At 37.4% G+C, this 24,126-nt stretch overlaps 1 protein-coding gene across 5 annotated transcripts in view; it reads left to right on the top strand.

Moving 5' to 3' along the window:
- Positions 1-24,126, top strand: part of CCSER1 (coiled-coil serine rich protein 1) — a 713,303-nt gene that overhangs the window by 363,830 nt on the left and 325,347 nt on the right. For all 5 annotated transcript variants that reach the window (XM_055702311.1, XM_055702315.1, XM_055702326.1 and 2 more), the window contains exon 8: positions 19,341-19,424. In XM_055702311.1, the coding sequence (XP_055558286.1) occupies positions 19,341-19,424 (84 nt within the window). The remainder of the gene's footprint in view (positions 1-19,340; positions 19,425-24,126) is intronic.

Below are 24,126 nucleotides of genomic sequence, written 5' to 3'. Positions count from 1 at the left end.
AACAAATATTTAACAAAATAATAGTTTTGACTGTCCAAACACAGCAAAAGTCACTATCATTTTCAGTGATTTTTGCTTATTCACATTGTACTGGAGATTTTTACGAGTGTTTCCTCAAAATTGGAGCCCTGTTTTGATTTTCCATGTCAGGTACTGAAAACCTTGAAGGAACTGACATTGTAAGTTTATTTTCAAAGTGTAGCTGATTTGTTTCTGTATAGCTATATATGGTTTTGAGCATCTGAAGAATCCTATTGCTGTTAGTTTTTAAAACAAAACGATGGTTCTTGTGTAAGTGGTCAAGTACTTCAGTGACAGCTTTTGTTGTTAGTAGTAACAACTGACAGCGAGTGGTAGAAGCGTCACTGTGTTCTTTCCACAGCCAAACTGGTATAAATGGAATATTCAGTGGCAACAGGGAGCAATATTAGCATCGTTTATTGATTCAGTGACCAGTTCAACAGGGATTTTCAAAGTATTCTTTTCACAAGCAAACAAATTATTTTCCTGCTATGTCTTTGTTGTGTATGACATAGTCATTTACAAAACATCTAAGCAGGTTTGTTGCTAGAATTTTAAGCATTACCTGTACAAGGGGTTCTGTTATGTAGCCTTATAAAAAGAAAATGGAAACTATACAGATCAATCTTCTAATATCTCAGGGAACCATTTTAAAATGGTTTTAAGCTGGTATTATGGTACGACACTAAATAAAGCATACTTAATAAAGAGAATGAAACTTTTCAGAATATTTGAACTATAATGCAGAAGGAAAAAAGAAGTGTCCTCACTTGCATGTAGTATTCCTCCACCTCTTTTCTTTCTTAAAAAAAAATAAATCCCAAACTCCAGAATCTTCTCCTCCCACCCCCAACAGGGATTTATTCTGATACACGATAAACCTTTTGAGTTAAAAGGCAAAATAATCCCCTTGTTAAAGAAAACTATGAAATCAAACCAAATAGGTCTTACTCCAGGTCAAACACATCTTTTTAGTATGTTGAGAGGCTTTTCAAACAAACAGGCAAACCCCAACTTTTACATTATTTTTGTGTTATCAAGGGCAATTACGTACTTCAAGTTCAGAATCAACTCAAAGTAGCAAGACAGAACTGCTCTGCAATGTCTCTTTTCTGTTACTGCTTTGCTTGAGATTTGATTCTTAACCCCAGTTCAACTCCACAGCTCCCAGAAAACTGGAAATAATAAGTATGTGGTACAAGTGAGAACAAGGTGAGGTGACAGTAATTTGGCAGTCTTCAAAATGTGCAGAGTGCTCAGTCTGCATGGATTAGCTAAGCTACAGCTAGCTTCATCCTATATACATAAACAATGGTGATGTTGAACAAATTTTACTTGCATTTTTTGTATCTTGCATTGCTGAAATTACTTTGTTTTGTATAGTTCCCATAAATCTACTGTGTACTGTTGTTAGATGACTATGCTGAAATCTGCTCAGTTCCCCCCACCTAGACGTGAAAGGGAGTGGTATGGTGTGCTGGGTTTGGTTTGTTTCTGGTTTTACAGCTTAAACTGCAGAAAATGTTTCTTCTTACATTGGACTACTAAAATATAAAATGATTCCCAGGTCACATGTTGGACTAGGTACGCCAATTCAGTTGCTAAGGATACTGTTGAGCCTTCAAAAAGATTATGTACAAAAGGGAGAAACATGCAAATACTAACTGATTGGGAAATGCGTATTAATCACTCCTAAAATAACACCCACAAAAATCCCTCCATATGTTTCAATGACTGAAAGTAGACTCAGGAATCTTATCGGTAAATACTTTCAGTTTCGGTAGTATTGGTTCACCCTACCCACTCTCAGGTAACTGGAAATCTTTTGGGTATATGATGTCCTGGACTCAGAACCAGTGTGGCTTGGGAAAATTATACAGCCCTTAATTATGCCTGACCCAGGTGTAATACAAGGATAAGGAGGATTAAGGGATGTGAGAGCAATAAGAAGCAAAAGAGAGAATTGAGTTACGGTCATGGCAACAAATGGAAAATAAAAAACTCAGTTTTATTCAGAGATTTTTCATTGTTGTTTCTGTTCAGTTTCCTCTTCTTTAAGATTGTAATAATGACCTATGTCAGAAGATTTCTGTAAGACTCGTACTTTTCTTGTACCATGAGCCACAGTGCAATTAACAAGGACTGTCTTGAAGGTAACAGCACACAGAACTGTACAGAAGACAATCCAGAAATCTGTGTGTTGGCTATCTTTATTTCTTTTCGTTAACCTTCCATTTGTGACACTTATTATATGCGCTGTAATATCTGAAAATACCTGACAGCCAGATGCTGCTGCCCTGTCAGTCTCAACAGTATCATACCCAACTAGTAACCAGTGGGGCTCATGCAAAGGAGTGAGCGGCTAGTGACACCTGTTTTCTTACAAGAAGCAAAATAACAATGGACAGTTACTCCATTATGGAAGGAGAAAGAAACCCGTTCTTTTGCACTAGAAAATTAAAGAGTCACCAGCAATTTGTTTGTGAAAATGCGAGGAGAAAGAATGGCTTTGAAATAGTGGGTGTTCGGAGTGGCTGAAAAACACAAGGCATGGAAATATGATGGTATGTTTGAGAACTGAGACAACTTTAGAAGCAGATTTATTTTCTTGTTTAATTACCTCTTGTGTTTTGTTGTTTGTGTTTTGTTTTGGGGTTTTTTTGGGGGGGTGGGGTGGGGAAGGCAGAATCTTCCTTTATGCTACTCTGAAACTACCTGAAGATTATCTTAAAATGGGAAGAATTCCTATCACTAAAGACATGCACAGCCACAATTTACCATACATCATTATGACATACTGTTGAAAAATGTGATCCTCCATGACCTTATCAATGACCAATTTAGACGATAGTTTCAACATTTTCTTCTGCTCATGGACATTTGTAGGTATTCCCTTAACATTTCTGTTAAAATAAATACCTAACTCTTGATAAGTTACAGAGCTTGATAATACTAAACAATATATTCAAAATACAACTAATCAGGAATGTAGGGCTTAGAAAGATTTACTGTTGCTTAGAGTGAAAGAGAATGTAATTAAATTGATGATAAGGTAGCGATGATTGTAATACATTATTGAGGTTACAGAGATGAGACCTTAAACCTTTTGTGTAATGATGAAAAGACCTTGAATGTGAATATGTTCTAGCCCTTAAAGTCGTCAAAAAGTGGATCCTAGGATGTAATCCTTTTAGTAGGACTTGTGCAGACTGAACAACTCTCTTAAACTAGTTTTGCATTTCTCTCCATCCAAATCTATTACTATTTTATGTGGGTTTTTTTAACCTGTTGTTACCAACAAGAATTTTTTACCTGTTGTTTACCTGCAACGTAGAATTGTCAAGAAATGTGTGGAAACGCGTTTGCTAATCTGGGGGCTGACTGGAAAAAGAGGCCCACATATTTCTGCAGAAATTCCAGTTACCAATTAACATTTTCATTAGAATATTTGAGTCATAGTTAATTTGCATTAGGATTTATTATCTGAGCAAACCTGACCTATTAAACCTTCTAAATCTATTACTGTCAGCTAATGTCATGATTACAGGAAGAGTACACGGTGTGCCATAGCAACACGGCTGTTCCACCAAATTCTTAACTTGAAATCACCGTTGTGTTGTTTATCACTGAATTACTAGACACGATAAATTATTTTATGCTAGCCACCCTCATGTCCATCTTTTTAATACTTTCCTTGTCATTATAAGTGCCTTTAGCCTTACAGGCAAGTGAAAGGTTCTTGTATCAAGTCTGATTACCACTCTAATGTTTTCCAGGCATGCTTGGTGATGAGCTTGGCATATGAAACAATTTCCTACAGTAATAAAACTAATTAAGGTGGGCAGTCATCCTCACATCACTCTTTAATGAATTATAATGAGCTCATTAATCTATCTGGTCTCACTCACCGCATCTATTGGCTAAGCTTTTCCAGGGGTACGTCAGGATAGAAAACTTGCCCAGTAAAAAATGGATACTGAGATGCATCTATTTTCCTTTTTTTTTGACGAAAACCAGGAGACGTCAGAGGTCTCCTGTAAGTGGAATATGCTTTTTAATAATTGAAATGGGAAAGGGTAAATAGCTAAGACCCTGTAACGGTGGTGAAGGAAGAATCATGCAGAAACTTAACTAGGTATAATATTGCACTGCAAGTGACAGCATAATTAATGCCTCTGTGGCACACACAATTCACTTAAAATATGACTTAAAAAAAAGTCTTAGTAACTGGATCTCTGGGAAACTGCCCGAAGAAAATAACATCAAGCTCATTTGTGGCTGAGGTTCTTGGCATTTTTCTTTCTACAAAATGAGCAGAGGTTGCAAGGTTAGGCTTCCCAATTCCATAATGACAAATATTAAATAATTAAATGCTAAGATTTATGAGTGGAAAGAGATGATTCATATGAATATCCTTGTAGAAGAACCACCTATTTATCTTAGATTTTAGCCCTGTAACTTTCCCCATCAGTAAAAGATCAAGTCTAGTAATAACTAATCACAGCTACCCACTGAAGTTAACTAGTTCTTATTAGCATTTGGATGCTTTTAATTCAAATCCTACAGGCATAATTACAACGTTATTACCAGGCAAATTAATGTTTAGTTTACCTCCATTCATTCATGTATATTAATATCATTTAAAAGTTCTGCAAAATGTATGCTTCCAGCATATGCAAGAAAGATAAAGCCAAATACACTGTTCCAAAGCAGAAGCAGCAGCCATACTCAACAGCAAATTTCCATTGATGCCTTCTCTGCCACAGACTGCGCTTTTTTTCTTGGTTGTAGCAAAGGAGCTGGAATGATGCTCTACTTGAAAAAGGATTTAATTTTTATGCAAACTACTGAGGCTTTGTTTCATTTTCCTGTAGAGACAAAGAGTGCAGTCTGCTCTAAAATCTCTCTAAGGCGGTGACCAGGGTAGCCACGGCAGATGCAGGTGATCTGGGTTCAAGTCCCTGTTGTGAGCCTGAGGAAGCACATGCCTCTGTATCCACCTCCCTGGGTAACCTCAGCTGCTAAGCTCCCGCGTAGGTGGCGGAGCAGGGTAATGGCTATTCTTCCAGCTCAGTGGTATGAAAAGATTTTGCCCCTGTAAGGTTCTGCAAAACTGTTTAATTTTTATTCAAAAAGGTAAGGGCTTTTTCTAACAAACACTTTAAAGTGAGAAAATACGTTGTTATAAAATCCCCAACTGGCTTCAGTCTTAACGAAAAAGTGGTAATCTGCCACTCAGCTACAAAGATATGAACAAAAGATGTCTTTTCTTCATGGCCGTTGTTGTTTCCCATGGTATCTTGGCATTATTAGGTGTTCTGTTTGATTCTTTTTACAGAGGAAAATTTTATAGATGCTGCCAAATTTACAGTGCTCCTAAATACATTTTTAGTTTATTTTTAGGAAAAGAACAATATAGTTCAAGTTTCTTCTGCAAGAGTTGTATATTTGCAATATTATGATCTAAAATGTGCAATGTAGGGGGATCCAAGTATGTAAAGAAAAACAAAATAAAAAACCCAAACAAAATTCAGCCCTATTTCTATAGCATTTTATGCATAGGATTTTATTTCTACTTGGCTTAGTGCAGTGATGTATCACTATACATGGTAGCTCAGAAACCGGAAGAGTAGTTCTGTATTAGCATGTTTATTATGCCAACAAGTGTTCTACTCGTTAGACTGTACTGATTTCCATACTGGCCAAACTAGGTAGGTATTTATATTTGGTACTGTATTGTCTTAAAAGACTTAAATTTTGTCATATCTTTTTAATATTCTTATGACAGCATAACTGTCTTCCAATAGCTGAATTTTGTTTGTCCCAGTTTTCTGACAAAACCTTTTTTTTTTCCGCTTAAAAACTCATTGAGATATAGATGTGTTTTCTTTTGTAATGATCATAATGTCAGTCCAGAAATTAGATTTTCTATAGCTGTGCAAAGGTAGTGGTATTTAAAGATTTATATAGCTGCATAAAAAGTACCAGCAAAATGTCACATTGCTTGAACGAAGATTTACTCCCAAATGAAAAATGCATTTTTATTTAAGGTGAGTAAGTAATTGGGTATGCAGTTTTTCGGGGAGTTGCATTGAATGTATAGTCTAGTCAAGTCTTTTTAGATTTATTTTTTTTTTTCATGACTGCCTAGCTTGAACATTGACATGCAAAATCAAGAATTCTTTATACAATATTAGATGCTGATGGAAATGTGACTGTTTGACTTGAAGAGGAAAATAAAGCCAAAATATTTCAAGGAAAGTATCAAAATAATGAGTAGCATGAATAGTTTGAATAAAACATAAACACAGCCAGTAATTCTTTGGGTAGGATATATATTGAAAATCACATCCTTCCATTACCCTGAAATTTCCTTGTATTTATTTGAGAAGCCTAGTGATTGACTTTGTAAATCTGTACTCAGTGTGAAGTATGTTCACTGCAATTCAGAATCTACTCTTGCCTACCTGATAAGAAGGAATAAAACCTCAGCAGCTCTACACAAGAAGGGGGTGTCTGAGAGCTCAGCGTACTAAATGGCAGTAGGTGAAAGAGGTTATGTCAGTAATTCACAAAAGTGCTTGTTTAGAGAAACAAAACCAGCCACGTTTAGCAAGTGTGATAAAGGCAGGAAAAAATCTCCAAGTTTTATATGTGCAAGTTCTACATGAAGTGTAGCAAGATGTTTTGAAATATCAAAATGAATTACTGATTTGCCCACCAGCTAGGCATCATTTTGCTATTTGCTCGTATTTTATTTAAAGGTTCAGTAATATTGTATAGTATGTTTATGGATTTAATACATTTGATAGTCTATAAGCAGTAGCAAATTACAAATATTATTTATAGTTTCAGAGGGGGCATCACGTCCTGCACCATAACACTTAATGATATAAAAATAAACAGAGTGTATGGTACTTCCGTGGTCTCACTTTATCTAGATATGAGGGTCTTACTTTTTTGTGTTACCATTGTGGGTCTAGGGAGCCGTTGGGAATAACTGGAGTTAGACTGGTGTGAAAGTACTCTAAGAATTGCCACAGAAAAGATACTCTTTTTTAATTGGAATGACTATGGCCATAGATAAAGATGTCAATAGGCTTAAAATAATATTGGTGTTTACAAGGTGTGTCATGTGATGTTAGCAGGGGAGTCCTTTTCATAGGCACAAAGCTCAGGTATATATATCCAAGCAAAACCCAGGTGAGTGCTTACCTCCTTTTTGTATATCTGAATTTTGTACTCTAGAGAAAATAAAATAAAAAATAAAAAGAGGGTGGCACAAACCTCTTAGTATGGAAGTATTTGGAACCTACAACTGAAAAGAGCCCACAGTTCAAAATAGCGTGTATATGGGAATTTTGTGGGGGAAGTGGAAACAAGGAAGCAATCTGGAATCTATTAAAATTACTATTTTAATTTATAATATTATATTTTTGTATTTAAATTTATTAAACTTTTATAATTATTATATTCTTTATACAATAATATAAAATAATTCAATAATATATATAGCATTATTAAATATCGATATTATCAAATTACAAATATATTATAATTTACTAATATAAACTATTATTATTGAAAATAATATAATATTATTTATAATATTTTTAAAATTAATATTAAAATGTTAACATTACCAATTTCCCCATATTAAAAAATATGTTTGCCTCAATACAGTATTCTATTACTAATACAGTAACAAAAAAATGTGCAAAGTGAAATAGATATGCTTTTGAAAATGTAGGTTTGTATTTTGTAGTTGTGTATTTTAAAAGTTTGAGAGTAATTTTCAATCTATTACTGCTTTAATAAGTCCCCAATTAAGGGGGCTGTGGATAAAATTCTGTGACCTTTTCAAGAGATACTGATTTCATAAAACTTTATTTCAGTCACTGCTCCAGAACTTACTGTGTCTGCAAAGAAATCATTTCAGATTGGGCACACAGAAATAGAATTTTAGTGAATATGATGTCTTTTTTGAAATTGTTGATCTTGGCATTAGTTTGATCTCATTTATAACATCAGGACTCCAGAATGCTTATGTTGGTTGCTGAAGTCACAAAGGTCTTTAAACCGGGATGCAGCAATTTGCATAAGATGATTAGGAGAATCAGGTAATGGGGAATTTATAGGCATCTCTGTAAGTTATGAAATAAATACTGATTCCTACAAACATTTATCAAAGAAGCTGCAGACTCTTTGTAGTTTACTTAACAGGTGGCTTATTTTCATGCCTTTCTTTTTGATGAACATCTTAAAAGTCACTTGGTCTTAAGGTGGTCTAAATACCAAATCAAAGGTTTTTTCAAATTTAAAAATGGATATGTACCTACCTTCAAAATAGTACTATTCTTTATATATGGTAGTGTGCTCAACATTTATTAGGTAATAGGCATTTTTGAAATCAGCTTTTTCCCCAGCCTACCTACCAAAATAAAGATGATCTTTAGAATTAATAATTTTGGTCTCTTAATATCATAAAAAGTTTGTGGTCAAACAAAACTTGAGAGTCCAAAATAGTGAGGGAAGCATTTAGGTTAATTTGGGGTCAACTTTTCATTTCCAAAGTATACTTGTGTGTCCTCTGCTGTCTATAAGCTCTTGTGATACTGCTTTCCTTAGAATTTTCATTTGTCTCTAGAACATATTTCCCATTTTATACAAAAATAAAACATGGGATGTATGAAAAAAAATGAAAGTCTGTCTCATGAAGACACCCTGCTTATATTAATTGAAGAATTTTTTATATATCTCTCTATTTAATAGTTTTCTTCAATATCTGGCAGAGAACCAGGTACCCTGCCACCATGACCTTTCACGTTCTTCTAACTTACTATACAGGCCTGCACTAAATTGTATTTAATGCTAATTTGTACATCACTGTTAATTGTATGCGTATTTGTTATTTGCACACATTATCCATGCGTGCAAGTGTATATGTTTTTGATCCTAAAAAGTTTCCTGGAATTACATATTATTTTCATAATTATAAACTCAGACAGAGATGGCTGGATCTCTTCCACTTCCTTATTCTCTTGAGAGCATTTAATAAGATTACTTCTCTCAATTCCTGTGTGTTTGGAAGATCTAAACATTTATTCCCTGGTCTCCTCCCTAGATCATCTTGGTCAATCTAAAATTGCTTTTATTTGGATCCTAAAGAAAATCTTGCCTTGGCTTTAAACATAGTAACTGGAAAATGAAAAAAACAAAACAAAACACCAAAACCCACCCAATTTTGTCTTTTGGTTGTGCACAAGAAGTTGTTTTGTCACATTTTTCCTCAACTGGAAGAGCTGAAGTCACTATTTTTTAAGGCTCCCCTTTCCTCCTTTCTGAAATTTTCTTGTGATTCCAGAAAGCAGGAGAAAGAATGTTTTAAAGCATAGAAGTTGAGTGCAGCATAAAATAATGGAAAAGGTGTCACGTTTTCAAGCTGATGGAAGAAGACTGTAGCAGATTCAGGGGAGACTTCAGCTCAGTGGTCTGTGCTTTGTTGGTGCCAGAAGGAACTCTGATATTGATCTCTTCCCAGGGGAGCCAGGATCTGATGTGGACTTGTCTCCTGCCATTTAGAGAACATCAGGTTTTGTGTAGGACATTTTTTCTCTGAACATGAAGAAGGGCATTTACTGGCTTGGTGGTAGTGAAACTCTATGTATTACATGATTCATGTTGTTTGCATGTAAGAGTGTGAAGGGATTTTGGTTTTATTGATTTAGCACTATGGCAAAAAAATAGATACAAATAGGATATTTTAAATTGCTGAACTTCATGGTTACGATTTAATGTAAAAATAAAATAAGCAAGGCCAAAAAACTAACACAAACAAACAAAACCCACACCCTGATTATAAAAGGCTTTCTTCAAGTTAATAAGTGGCATGAGGTCTTCCAGAGAATTTGCAATGCTGAAAGATAATTTTTGTGTAAGGAAGCACTCCTGACAGATAAGGTTATCGTAAAAAAAGTATAGTAAATGATCTTTTTTGTTTCCAATAATTAGATACACCAGCAGCACTGGGGGAACTAGTTTGAAGAACAGGTCTTGAAATGGTAGTTGAAGGTATCTGAGAATAGTAACAGAAGCACAGAATAAGAAACCTCTTGCACCAGCTGCTCATTCAAGTGTGCTAAAGAAACTGATACACGGAATTGCTGAATTGGTAACTCTTGCCTGTTCTTTGTTGCTTGAATATTAGTGAAATGACAGATGGAAGTAAGATGACAGGTTTTTATATTTTGGCTGCATTTTTTAAAAGGTTCTTTTGTTTTGACTTTGTTACCAGTTAAGTTAGTAGAAGTTCTGGAAAATAGATTTTTGTTGCCCCATGAATGAATATAATAAATGGGGATGAGCAGACCTGACTTCCTGAGGTTTTAATCATCCCCCAGAAGTCTTCTGGGGGAGTCATCAGCATGTGAATAAGGATGATCTGTTTTGTGTAGTTAACTCGATTTCCAAAAAGCTTTCAAAAAGGCCCTTCATCAAAGGCTTTTAAAAAGTAAGAGGGTGAGTAGGAGAGTCTTCTCTTGGATTAATGGCAGTTTAGGTGTAGAATACAAAAGATGAGTAAGTAGTCATTTACTAAAGGAAGAATTATACTTCCAGAAGGGTCCAGAATAATCAGAATTAAAATGGAATGTGAAATGTTGCAGAAAGATATCATCATACCAAATGATTTGAAGATGAAAGGCACTTGAGATTTAATGTCATCAAACACAAAGGAATACACACGGGGAAGAACAGTCCTATTATTCTAAATGAGGAGAGAGAACTTTCAGACGTTGTGCATAGTTCCCTGAAAACACCAGCTTAGTACTTACCAAATCAAGAAAAGTACAGACTTGAGTTGTTATTCTTAACAGCTTTTGCAGGGCTCTTGACCCCTTAGGTACAGGGATGTTGTTTCGAAAGTCTGTTTATTTCGAAGTTTGTGACACTTGATTTTCAGTTTACAGAAGGGGTTGTGGTTGAATTTTTTCCCTTCTTCAGAAAACATGGAAGGCACTAGGGATTTTCTGTAAATCTGGGCTCTTAAGAATTATTTTGAATAATCCCTTAGAAATGCAAACCAAAATATCATAATGCAGTCGTGCAAATGGATAGCTGAATGGCTGCTTGAGTGCTATATGGAATGTTGAGTACCCAGTTCGAAGGAATGATATAATTTAACTAGAAAGGGTGGATCATAGGTTTTGGTCAGAGATACACAATGGTTTATGTAAGAAAGAAGCTATTCCCAAGCTTCAAACAGATGGCTGGAATAGCACATTAAACACACAGACTTACAAAACCATGGGAGACATGGAGGAGATGAATAGTAGATACTCCTGTCATGTCTTAAGGCAGGAACAATGACATTCTTGGGCAGTGGATTTGAAACTAGAAGAAGGTTTATGGGGTTGGGTATTTTGTTTCGCTTGGTTTGGTATGTTTTAATGAACATATGATTTATTTAAAGATATCGCCAAAGGAGGTGTGATACTTTGTATATGAATTCTGGCTCAGGAAGAGCCATAAGGAAAGGGTAAGTGGAGTGGTAGTACTAGGGAAAATACATTTGTATGTTCGTTACACATTTCTGTTACACATTTCCACTCCTGGCTGCTGTTCATGATTTCTGCAGGTTAGATACACCCTGTGCTTCACCTGGTATGATCATTCTGTTTTATGTTGTGCAGTTTATTAATCAAGCTGTATTCCTTTAACCTCCATCCTTTTTACTATCACTTCTGAAGAGAGCAAAATTCAGCTGAAGCAAAAAACCAAAACAAAACCACATTAGTTTACTCAATTTGTATTTCACTGTTAACCGCCAATTAGAACACTATGAAGAAAAAGTTATTTGTTTAGCTCTGTATTGATAAATGTCTCAGGTTAAAGTAGCATAGCTTATATAGTCTCTTTGAGTGTTACTTTCATAGTAAAATATCATTATAATTCCAGTATTCAAATGGATATAGCTGCCCTAAATTGTTCCAGTAAAATATTTATTGACATATTCCATGTAATTGAACTTAGGTAGAACATGGTTTAGAATTGCATTAGGTTTTATGAGGATTAATCACCCTTATTTATCATTATAAGATCAGAACCTGTGGTCCCCAAACTCCATTTGGTTTCATGAATAAGAAATAAAAAATAGACCTGTTCCTTTAGAAATGTCATTTGAATGCTGTAGCTGCATGAAAGATGTACATAGTGATGTCTGTTTCTGACATGACCATAGCTTCCAAAGCTGATTCAGGATTTTATTAATTTCTTTTGTTGCTACTGGAAAGTTACCCTGTAGTGAGACTCTGCTTGTGTTGAGTCGGGGTGGCCATGGGAGTTGCTGTGTTATGCTTTAAAGGGAATTTTTGAAGCATGCCCTTTTGCTGTGCTTGAGCCAAAGCTGGCACGGCAGTGTGACATGAGAAGCAGGCACGTTAACTGTGACCATTGCCTGCAGTCAGCGGACGCTCTTCGGGAGCATTGTCAGGACTCCAGCCAAGACTAACTGGACTGGCACAGCATCAAAACAACAGATGAGCCAAAGAAGCAAATTCAATGTGCTTTGCACATGTGAAGAATTGCAGCCAGCCAGTTAATTTCTCTCTTGGTGTGATTGAAAGGAATTGATATGACAGATATGAATTGATACAGTATGTAGAGCGAGAGCAAACCGAGAAAATAAAACACTGGAAAGTCATACTGTGTTCATATGGTAACATTGTGTAAATACATCAGGACACTCTCAAAGAGGTACCAATGACTTTGTTTTGCCACCTGCAACAAATAATGCAGTCTCAGGTTCTCTGCCTCATGTTTAGAGCATTAAGACTTTCATTTAAACAGTAACAATAATAATAATAACAACCAGTAAAACTACAAATGATCTGACAAAGAACACGGTTCTGAAAACACAGCCTGTAATATCCAGAAGTCTACTCATATGAGTAATCTCAAATATGTAGATGCTCTTCATTTTAATAAAACTGTGTGTCAACATGCGATACATGTTAACACAGGTGGGATCTCAGTTTGGAGGTAACAGTGCTTCTCTACAAATTTCAAGATCCACAAAAGTACTTGGTGCTTTTCAGATGCCAGGTGGTGTAAAGCGAACTGTAAAAGATACTTGTAATCCTGTACATAGTCTAGACTCCTACACTGCTGGCATAAAAAACCCTGTACATGTTAAAATAACCTATGTTTTCTCTGAATGTTCTAGGTAGTTATCCAGAAATTTATTAATTTTGCTGTATAAATCTCCTGCGTAATTCAGAGGAAGCTTCAACTATTATGGCATTTTTTTAGCTTTCTGGACCTGATACTCAGTTTTAAGTTTCTTGATTTGTTTTGTTCCAGGGTAATATTTTTCAAGACACTACCTCCTAAGTAATTGCTGCTTTTTTGCATTACCCTGAGTTGGTAAACAATCTGCTTAGAATCTCAAAACCAGCGCATTTATCAAAGGAGTTTTGTAATATTCTAATTTTATGGTACTATTTTGGCAGCATAGTCTGTTCAGTATCATAGTAAAATTGCAGTAGATTCATCTTCCATAGTACTTGGTTAGTTCTGAGTGCTTCGATTACAATAAGCATGATAAGCCTATTTGTTCCGAAGTATGAAGTGGTATAAAGTTAAGTTTTCAAAATGGAAATGATTATACTTTTTGGCACTTATGCATAACCTGCTGCAGCTGTCCTCACACACAGAGTACAATTTGTCATCTTGTGACCTGATCTGATGAGAAACAGATTTGCTATTATGTTTGGCATTTTCCCAGATGGACAAAATTGAACTAAAATAGGAAATTGCTAGCACAGAGACGCAGCAATTGCTGTCATAGCCATGTCCTGGTTTTGGCTGGGACACAGTTAATTTCCTCCTCGGTAGCTGGTGCAGTGCTGTGGTTTGGGTTTGGTGTGAGAACACTGCTGACAGCACACGGGTGGGTTTGGTTGCTGCTGGGTGAGGGTCAGACCCAGTCAAGGGCTTTTCAGTTTCTCTGGCCCTGCCAGCGAGAGGGCTGGGGGGCACGGGGAGCTGGGAGGGGACACAGCCAGGGCAGGTGACCCGAACTGGCCACAGGGATATTCCATACCATAGGATGTCACACTGAGTATATAAGCTGGGGGAAGGAGGAGGAAGCAGGGGGACATCCAGCATTATGGTATTTGTCTTCCCGAGTAACTGTTACACGTGATGGAGCCCTGCCTTCCTGGGGATGGCTGAACACCTGCCGGCCGAGGGGAAGTAGTGAAAAAAATCCTTGGTTTGCTTTGCTTGTGTGTACACCTTTACTTTACCTATTAAACTGTCATTATCTCAACCCTTGAGTTTTACATTCCTTTCTGATTCTCCTCCCCACCCCTCTGAGTGAGGGGGAGTGAGTGAGCGGCTGCGTGGTGCTTGGTTGCTGCCTGGGGTTAAACCATGGCAGCCTACAAATGAAAATAAGTAAAAGGGTGATAATTTGAAGAATATTCTAACCATAAACATGTACAATAACAGCAGATTGATAATGAATATACAACTGAATCCTTAATAACCTTTTTTTTTTTTTTTACAATGTCAGAGAATATGAATGAGGAAAATATGATGGACATTTTGCACGCAGCTGCTTTTGCATTTTTATGAAGTACACTTGGAGTTTAGACTACAAACCTTTATGATTACCTCCATTTATTAAAATAGTTTGAAGAAGCACCGTTTTATTTACAGATTTGGCTGTGTCTAATAGTTCTTTGTACAAATAGCCTGTTAAGTGACTTCTCTTTTTGTCAAGAATTTTGAGTGTCTTGGACAAGCCTGTTATGAACATGTTTACTGCAATGGAGAGCAGAATTCTTACCCCCCTTTTTTTTTTTTTTTAATAAGGTCACAAACAATGTTAGTAAAAATGAGAATATCATTATACTATGGAATACATATGTAATGTGTGTCATATGTAGTGCATATAATTTATTAAACTCAACAAAATGGTCTCAAAGCTACAGTCTATACAGGTAGCTCATGAAAACATGCATAGAGCATATGATTGAATTACTTGGACTACTATTTTCATAAAATCCATGTTCTCATTGGACTGATAGCTTTGATAAAGTATGTCAGTATAAACTCATTTTGCAGAAAGATAAGGAACCAGAGTGTCCAAGGATCTTGGCTTAGCAAACAGAAATGGTAAATGGTACCTAGCAGACTTTTAAATCCCTGGTGATTTAATTTATTCCGGTTGACATGTGAACTTGGATATACTTATATGCCAATCCATTTTTCTCTTATACTCTATAAATATTGTAAGGGCTGCAAAAACATGAGACATAATTTGCATACATGATCATACCCAGCATTATAAATAAGCTTATTTGTCTGAACATAGGAATACATGGGTCAGGTATCTACTGGAATGTGCAGATAGTGAAGACCCTGAATCATGCAGTCCCCCGAGTATTCAAGTGTGTTTTAAAAGCCCTACTTTACGGGGAAAAATGTTTCTTCCAGCTTTGCAATTAGTGTAGACTCAGAATGCACTGATTGCATGCCTGGCTAGAAGCATACCATCCTTTTCAAGGCCCTTCCTCTTTGATGTCTGTTGTGGCAATTCTTTAGAAGGGAACTTTGGCTTTCGGGTAGATTGTGGTTTTGTAGTGTTTTTTTTCTTAAACTATAAATCCCCACTGGACTGTCTCCTATTCCTCATTCACTTTGAGAAGCTTGTCTCAACAAATTTCTTGATCTTTCCATATCAGCCTTGCACTGTACCACATTTTCACACAGGAGATAATGAAACATTTCAGGCCTTCTGAGGAATGAAGGTGAACTGTTCCTGAATTCATGCTAATAGGCATTGCTGTTCACCCACAGACTATTAAGTAACACAGCATTCCACCAGGTTTTCCTGCCCCGCACCTTTCCATAGCATGCAACTTCTTTGGTACCTTGAACACAAGCCTTTGCTGAAATATTTTGGCTCTTGCACAAGAATGTGATTTTTGGCGCCTCCTCTTTTTCCCTAGCTTTCAATAGTTACTTTCTGGAAGAATGATATTCACTGTTTTGGCAACACATAGCTGGTTCCATAACACTTTATTCTATTGGTAGTACATTCAGACAGTTGTATGGGATATTAAAATTACCCTTTCTGCAGTCGATGGGTTTTCTTTTTTTTTCCCTGTATGTTATTTTCTTTGTTCTATTCACGTTCTCAGTTGCTATTGTGGCAGAAACATCCTCAAAACATAATAGAAACAGAAGCACCAGGCACCATTTTTCTTTTCTCTTTTGTCTTCTGTTTGCAGAACAAATGATGCCTGTGCAGACACCATGCAACAAAATGGAATTTTAAAGTCCTAATTCTACATGTGTTCAACAGGAAGAAGGGCTCTGTGCTGTTTGCAAATCCAGTGTAGTACAGAGTGGATGGAATATAGACTATGTTCATTATTACTTCTTTTACTAAACAAAACTCAAAAATTTGTGAATTGCTAGCATTTCCCTTTTACCAGACAATTCTGGGTAACTCCTGCATACACACTGATGTGCCTGTACAGCAAGTTGCAAGAGAAATCCTGTCTAAGGTCAGCTTTGCTGAGATGCTTGGGTGAGGATGAAGGCTTCCGTTTGGTGACAATGATTGTAGCACCTGCATTCTACACTTTAGTTTACCTAACTGCTAGCTTAAATATTTTTCAAGTATGAAGCTAAGTAAGGCATGGAAAAAATAAGTATTGTTTTCTCTGATGACGGCAAATGCATGAAGTGTGTGGCCCCAACCCTCACAGTCTCAGCACAGTGGTCCCCCACGGAGTGCAGGATGCCCTTTTACAGAGGTGCAATGGTCTGCACGGGAGCTGATAATGCGGGGTATTGGTTTGTAAGAACCATGTCCAACTGGCAAGTGTTAATCAGAGTTCCACTGATGCGTGGCAAGACAAGGGAAAAATTACCTTAGCCCTAGGTATTTTTCTCCAAACTGTAACAACAGTTATGGTCGATATGGTATGATAAAACTGTTGCATGGAATATAGAAGTTAAGAGCCTCGAGAACTGGGTAAGACGGGTCAGTCCGTCAAGTGGGTGAGGAAGATCCAGCCGGGTGCATGACTGCTTTCTGCCAGGAGAGATGTGCTGTGATTTTTAAGTGTTTGGAAGCCCTGCCAGGCAAAACCGTTCTTCGAGCTCTCACTAGTCCAAGGGCGGCCTGCAACTGCATCGCCTCATTCCAAAGTTGATCTCAGTAGTCGTTCCTACTGTAGCTACCACACACTTACAGGCCTGCATGCTGCGGATGATTTCTAAAAGCTATTTTTGCCATAGTCTGGGCCATGCGACCTTGTTCTTTTCCCTCTTCCACTGTGTTTTCTGCTAACCTTTTTTAAGTTAAAAAGGGGAAAATCAGGAGATAGCAAGAATGTGAAACCATGCTGACAAAAAGAACTCAGAATAATGTGACTAGAAATTGAGGTAAAATAGCTAATACCACATCATTTTTGAAACTTTTTTTTAAAAAATAAATACCTCAGTTTGATAAAATAGCAGTAAAGTTCTTGATACTTTATGGTTTAAAGTATATTTTTCATAAGCAGGTATTCCTGTTAACAAAAATGTTAACTATGTACTAATAACATATCCCCTGCTGAGGACTGTATTCTGGGATGCGCTAGTATTTTATTCTCAGCTAATACTCCTAAAGAGCAATCTGTTAGTAAGAGTGAAATGCTACTGTACCATATAGCAGCGAAAAATTCCTGTGAGTTTTTCCTTAAAGGAGATAGAAAAATGCCAGAACTTGCACTAAATTTGAATCTTTCAGGAGATCATATTTATTTATTTAGTTAGTTAGTTATTATCCAGGAAATATATTTTTATTCATATCTTTATTTTATTTATATATTCATATATGTATTATTCAGGAAATATTTATTTATTTATTTATTTATTATTTTTCAGGAAAATGCATAGTACTGAAGTAGTGTGTAAGCAGGTTCATTATTTGTCAGCCAGAAACAGCGTATCTCTTTTTATTGTAGTTGTAAATATTTGGGAGTTTATATGTGAGTATCTTGTTTCATCTTCCAATTGTGTTAGAGTGGGCGTTGAGCGATATAATTACTTGAAAGGTAATTATTATAATCAAGCATTTAACTAGGAAAATGGACTTCACATTCTTTACTTTGTTGTCTTCTATTTGTGTGTTCATTTGGAGCTACGAACATGTTAGTACTGACAGAGTTCAAATTAATCACGCTGGCTATACCCTTTTGAACCCCCGAGTTCTTCGTGGTCTGAATAATTTCTGCATTTTCATATTTGTTATTATCTATTTGCTAGAGCTTCAGTTTTCTGATTTTTAAACTAAGTGTTGTGCAAATACAACCATACTTCCAAAAGTTTTCTTGCTTGGCTTTTTGATTCTTTTTGGTTTGTTTTTTTTTTGAAAATGATGATACTCCAGACCAGTACATTTCCCAAACTTTATAAATATGTGTCTGTACTAGGAGGATGTAAAGATACAGTTCTCCATGTACAGTTGAACAACCAGCTAGTTGGCTGGTTAGTTTGTTGGGGTTTTATTCTTAAATAGTTCAGTTATTTCATTTGAGTTTCTTCTCTTGGCTTTTATTAGAACACCAGAAAAAAATACGTGATTGACATTTCTTCTCCAAATAAGGTGTTTAGACTTACACGAACCCACAAAATTACCGGGGGGCAGCTCGCAAGACTTTCTCATAGACCTGGGTTTGGCTACAGTCTTAGCTATTAGGTTAATTTTCCTGCAAGTCAAATTGAGTGTTAACTATGTTCTTTCTCCACCCAGTTAAAATAAGAACTGCTGCTGTTTTGGCTGATGTAGAACAAGAGATGTACACAAGGGAAGGGTGCTCTACTTTCCCTGTGAATGTCTGTTGGGCTTTTTTTTTTTTCTTTATCCTCTCCAAGATCAAGAGCTCCACAGTAATGCGTCTAAACTGGTATTTCTCTAATGTTGTTTTGTATGAGTAAAATTACAACATTTCAGAGCCGTTCCTTAACTGAAAAGGAATGACCTGATAGTATCTTCAGTAAAAAGGCTTAAAAGATTCAGAAAAAATTAAAATGGACTTCTGTGCAGACAACTATTCACATTTCTATGTAATGTCTTTGGATTTGTTTATGCACCAACTTAGAATATGTTATTGAAAATACCACACATGACAAAGGAGAATTGAGTTTCATTACTTGAATGTAATTATCTCACGCTATGTGAAACAGCCTTTTCTTGTCAATAGAAAAGTAAAACCGTTAAGCTTATTATAACATCTCTTTTGATGTTTTTGTAGGATGGAATAAAAGATGAATGCTCAGTGCTGAAGCTACAGCTGAAAGAAAGAGATGAACTCATAGCCCAACTTCGTGAGGAGCTGGTAAGCTTTAGAAGCAATTGGGTTTTTTTTAAGTTCATTTACCTGATAATGTCGCTCCAGACCAGAAACTGAAGGAATACAATTTCACACCAGCTACAGAATAGCTAGCCTAAGGCTATGTTAATCATTCAGATGAACACTGATAACACCCACTGTACATTTCTCAGGACCTGTCAGCCTTTGAAGTGGCTACTAGCTAGATGCACTGCTAGTTTCTTTGAAAAGATTGTGTTGACAGTTGTCTTGCAATATCAGCGGCAGAGAAGTAGCACAGCACTGTATGCATATGCCAGAAATACTGAAGGGTCATGCACGTGTCCTGATGAATTGTGAATATTTCTCCTGTGAGCTGCTTTTCACATGCAAAAGATTGTTCAGTAGAAAATGAAATACTTTTTTCTCCTTAATAGATGTCTTTAATTAAAATAATAAATATTCTTAAACCCACTTAAACTTTCCTTAGCATGAGCTACCGATGCTTGAGTACTACTGTTTTAAGGATAGACAGAATACTCTCAAGTGACTGACATAAAATGTGTGACATAGCAATTAAAAAACCTAAATACATGAAAAAATACAGCAAAATGGCTGTCCTATTAAGGCTGTACTAATATAATTTTAAATTCCATTTTTGATGGTACATGATGAAAATGGCTATGTCTTTGTGGTGGGTTGACCTTGGCTGGACACGAGACACCCACCAAAGCCGCTCTATCATTCCCCTCCTCAACCTGACAGGGGACAGAAAATACAAGAGGCTCATGGGTTGAGATAAGGGTAGGGAAAGATCACTCAGCAATTACTGTCATGAGCAAAACTGACTTGACTTGGGAAATTTAGTTTAATTTATTACCATTCAGATCAGAGTACGACAATGAGAACTAAATCCAGAACTTAAAAAACACCTTCCCCCACCCCTCCCTTCTTTCCAGGCTCAACTTCACTCCCAATTTCTCTACCTCCTTCCCCCAAGCGGCACAGGAGGATGGAGAATGAGGGTTATGGTCATTTCATCACAGTTGTCTCTGCTGCTCCTTGCTCTTCGCACTCTTCCCCTGCTCCAGCGTGGGGTCCTTCCCATGGGAGACCGCTTTCCATGAACTTGTCCAACATGAGTCCTTGGGCTGCAGTTCTTCATGAACTGCTCCAGTGTATGTCCCTGCCACAGGGTGCAGTCCTTCGGGAGCAGACTGCTCCGGCATGGGTCCCCCACGAGGTCACAAGTTCTGCCAGTAAACCTGCTTCAGCGCGGGCTTCCCATGGGTCACAGCCTTCTTGAGGTATCCACCTGTTCCAGTGCTGGGTCACAGGCTGCAGTTGGATATCTGCTCCAGTGTTAACCTCCATGCAGAGGGACAGCCTGCCTCAGCATGGTCTTCACCATGGGCTGCAGGGGGGCCTCTGCTCTGGTGCCTGGAGCACCTCCTGACCTTCCTTCCTCACTGACCTGGGTGTCTGCAGAGTCGCTGCTCTCACATGTCCACACTCCTGTCTTCTGTTGCTATTTTTTGTGCAGATTTTTTTCCTCTTCTTTCTTAAATACATTATCCCAGAGGCGCTAGCACTGTTGCTGATGGGCTCAGCCTTGTCAGCAGTGGGTCTGACTTGGAGCCAGCTGGCGTTGACACCATCGGACATGGTGGAAGCTTCTAGCAGCTTCTCACAGAAACAACCCTGGTACCCCTCCACTACCTAAATCTTGCCACACAACTCTTCAGTATTTTTAAATAAAGGAGGGAGATTTTCCCACCTCCTCTTCAGAAACAGAGAACTTAAAGACTCCACAGAGAAAGCATGTAGGGTCACCCCATTCAAGTTGCAGGTATGCAGAGACCTAAGATTTTGTATAAGCACCCTTTGGGAGGTGGGGTTGTTTCTCTAGTTAGATCTTAATTATCTGATCTAGCTCAGGGGCTTTTTATGCCTTTCTGTCTCATGCCTGGCAGCTAGCTCAGAACTTGGACAAGAATGAGTTCAGGTTCATCCGTTACTGCATCTTTTATATAGTAAACAAAAACACTGGTATACTTTTACACCAGCACAAATAGCTAAGTTTCAAGTCGCATGGGAAAAATGTAATGCTGCTCAAAGATTAAGGAATGGTTTGCTATGTGAATATCTGCCAAATAAATACAGATAATTGATATTATTCTTTTCATATTTGGCTACATAAAGAAATTATGTATGTTGTAATTATTATCTAAAATTAAATGACAAAATGGGTCACAGGGAACACCAAGCTTCTGCACAGCCCTGGAGCATTAATTTTATAGGAACATATATGCTGTTTACGTGGTCAACAGTTTTGTCAGCGTAAAATTATCCTATATTGATACAGTGAGATGTAGCTTATTTGCTGTTAAATGTTGTCAAAATTCATATTTATATGCCAGTTGCAGAAAAAATTCCCGTAGGGAATTTAGTTCATGTACCTCATAATAGACAGAAATGTACCTCTTCCTAGTATCACAAAATAAGGATTTCCATGTAATTGAAAGTATCATAGATTTAATCCATTATTAACTGACTTCAGTTTTGATACTCTAGGACTTGTGAAAGAGTCTATAAGTGGGAGTCTTGAGACCACATATATTCATATGAAACTAAGTTTTGAAAGGCCTCAGTATATCTCATTTTCTCCTGTTGAACTAAATAAAGCCAGGCTGGGAGATGAACATGACAGAAGCTAGACTTAAGGTTATGAAACCTAGAAACAAAAGGCGTAGTGGGTGCCCATGGGATTGGAAACAGGACTTTTGTGCATGAGGTGTGTAAATACAGAGTCAATATGCCAGCTTTGGCCATCTGTATATTTTTTAATCTGTACTGTGTATTCTCCTGCAATGCTATTTATCTATGAGAAATTAAGAGGTTTGTTTGTTTACATTTGTTGTGTAGGAGCTGCCAGGATTTCTAGAGCAGCTAGAATTAGAGTAACAGGGTAGTAAAAGAGCTCAGCAGAACTGAATGTTTTGACAATCTTCCGGAAACAAAGGGACTGCATTGTTTTGTTAATTATCCATGGCATCACTAAACTAAAGTGTATTTATTGAAGGACCACAGCAATCCAACAGGGGCTTGATATTTTTTTTAAGTGGTTCCTTGATGCTGTGAATGAGAAAAAATTGCAAGAGAATGCCCCAAAATCATAAGAGCAGGTTAAAAAAAAATCACTAAAAATAAACTATTTTAAGAATTAAAAATTATTGGGAATAAGAGGTTATTCCTATTCACTTTCTTTCTAAGCCTAGAATTAGACAGCTGTAGCCATGCCCTGGTAGTCCTAGGAGATAATCTTGTAGGGCTGAAGATTGCTTTTCTATAGCAATGGCATGTAGGACTGGAAATGTCTCTGAATCATCTTTACTCCTTGTTGTTAACTCTACCAAATAGTTCTTTTCAGGACCTAATATAGGAGTTAGTTGCTTGCCACCTACTTCCTTACTACATAGCTTGAACCAGCTATGCTGTGCTAGCTGGTTAATTTTCTTCCTTGTCAGATGGCATTCAAATGCTATATATGAAGTTAAAAAAAGGTCAGAGAGTGGCGGGAGAGGTGCTCACCTGCCCAGAGCAGTGCTTTGGGAGGGCAAGGGACTTCTGGCTCTGGGAAAAACTGAGCATGGGCTCCTGGAAAGATGTCTGGCTCCTGGGAGGCTGGCTGGTGCAGCAGGGAAGTAGACCTGAAGATCTAGTGGACAGAGGGAGACTTAGCTAAGGCTTCTTGGGTTGCCCAGAGAGCTTGTAGATGTCCAATCCCTAGAAACATCCAAGTTGAGGTTGGACAGGGCTTTGAGCAATCTGATCTAATTGAAGATGTTCCTGCTCATTGCAAGAGGGGTGGACTAGGTGATCTTTAAAGGTCCTTCCAACCCAAACCATTCTATGATTCTAGGGGAAACACCCACTCAGGCTTCTCTGAAGTCAGGCAGCTATGGAGCAGCTCTTTCCAGCCACGGTTTAGATCTTAAGCATCTAAAAAGCCTCAGTATACTTACAGTGAGCCCCTGTTGTTTCCCTGAGGCCTGTAATGAACCTGTATGAGGCTGAGGATGCAACTTAAAAGTCCTCTAAAGAGCAGTTGGGCTCCAGTCCCTCTGACCACCACCCCTTGTGCTGCACATCCAGTGTCCTCTTCATAGAGATGCTCTGTGCCCTGCCACCATGGCGTTACTAAATACTGAGGCCCACCAAAAGATATAGCCAGGTTTCCCCCTCTGATTTGCCCTGGGACTTTTTGCAGGACCCCAGGCCCTCAGGCTAAGCTCCTGCTGCAGCTTTGCCCACCTTCTGGCAGGTTTAGAAAGCCACTCCAGATGCCAGGTGGTTCTCACAATCTCCTGTTTGTGTTTCTGTGCCCTCCCAATGGGAGCTTCGTGCGGTTTGGTCCTCGTTGCTTAAGCTGTTTTAAGGAGCTCCGTGCAGTGGACTATTCAGAGAAAGTAAACTCTCTTTTTAGAGCTGTTAAAAAGGAAGTAAATTTGAAATGATTGCTAGAAAATGGTGATGAAAATGTCTTCTTCATTTATATAAAATTGTCTAAAACTTGATGCAAAGCATGCTTTAATATTCTGCAAATCCTACAGTCATGTGTTGGTAAGGCTGTAAATATTAGGAAAGTGAATGTTTACAAAAGATAAGTAGAACAGTAATTTTTGGCTAATGAAACTCTACACCTTTTCACTTAGCTACAATACATTAC

Source organism: Falco cherrug, chromosome 1 (assembly GCF_023634085.1).
Source record: "Falco cherrug isolate bFalChe1 chromosome 1, bFalChe1.pri, whole genome shotgun sequence".
Taxonomy (NCBI): Eukaryota; Metazoa; Chordata; class Aves; order Falconiformes; family Falconidae; genus Falco; species Falco cherrug.
The sequence above is the reverse complement of the archived record's forward strand: the minus strand, read 5'-3'. Positions and strand labels throughout refer to the sequence as shown.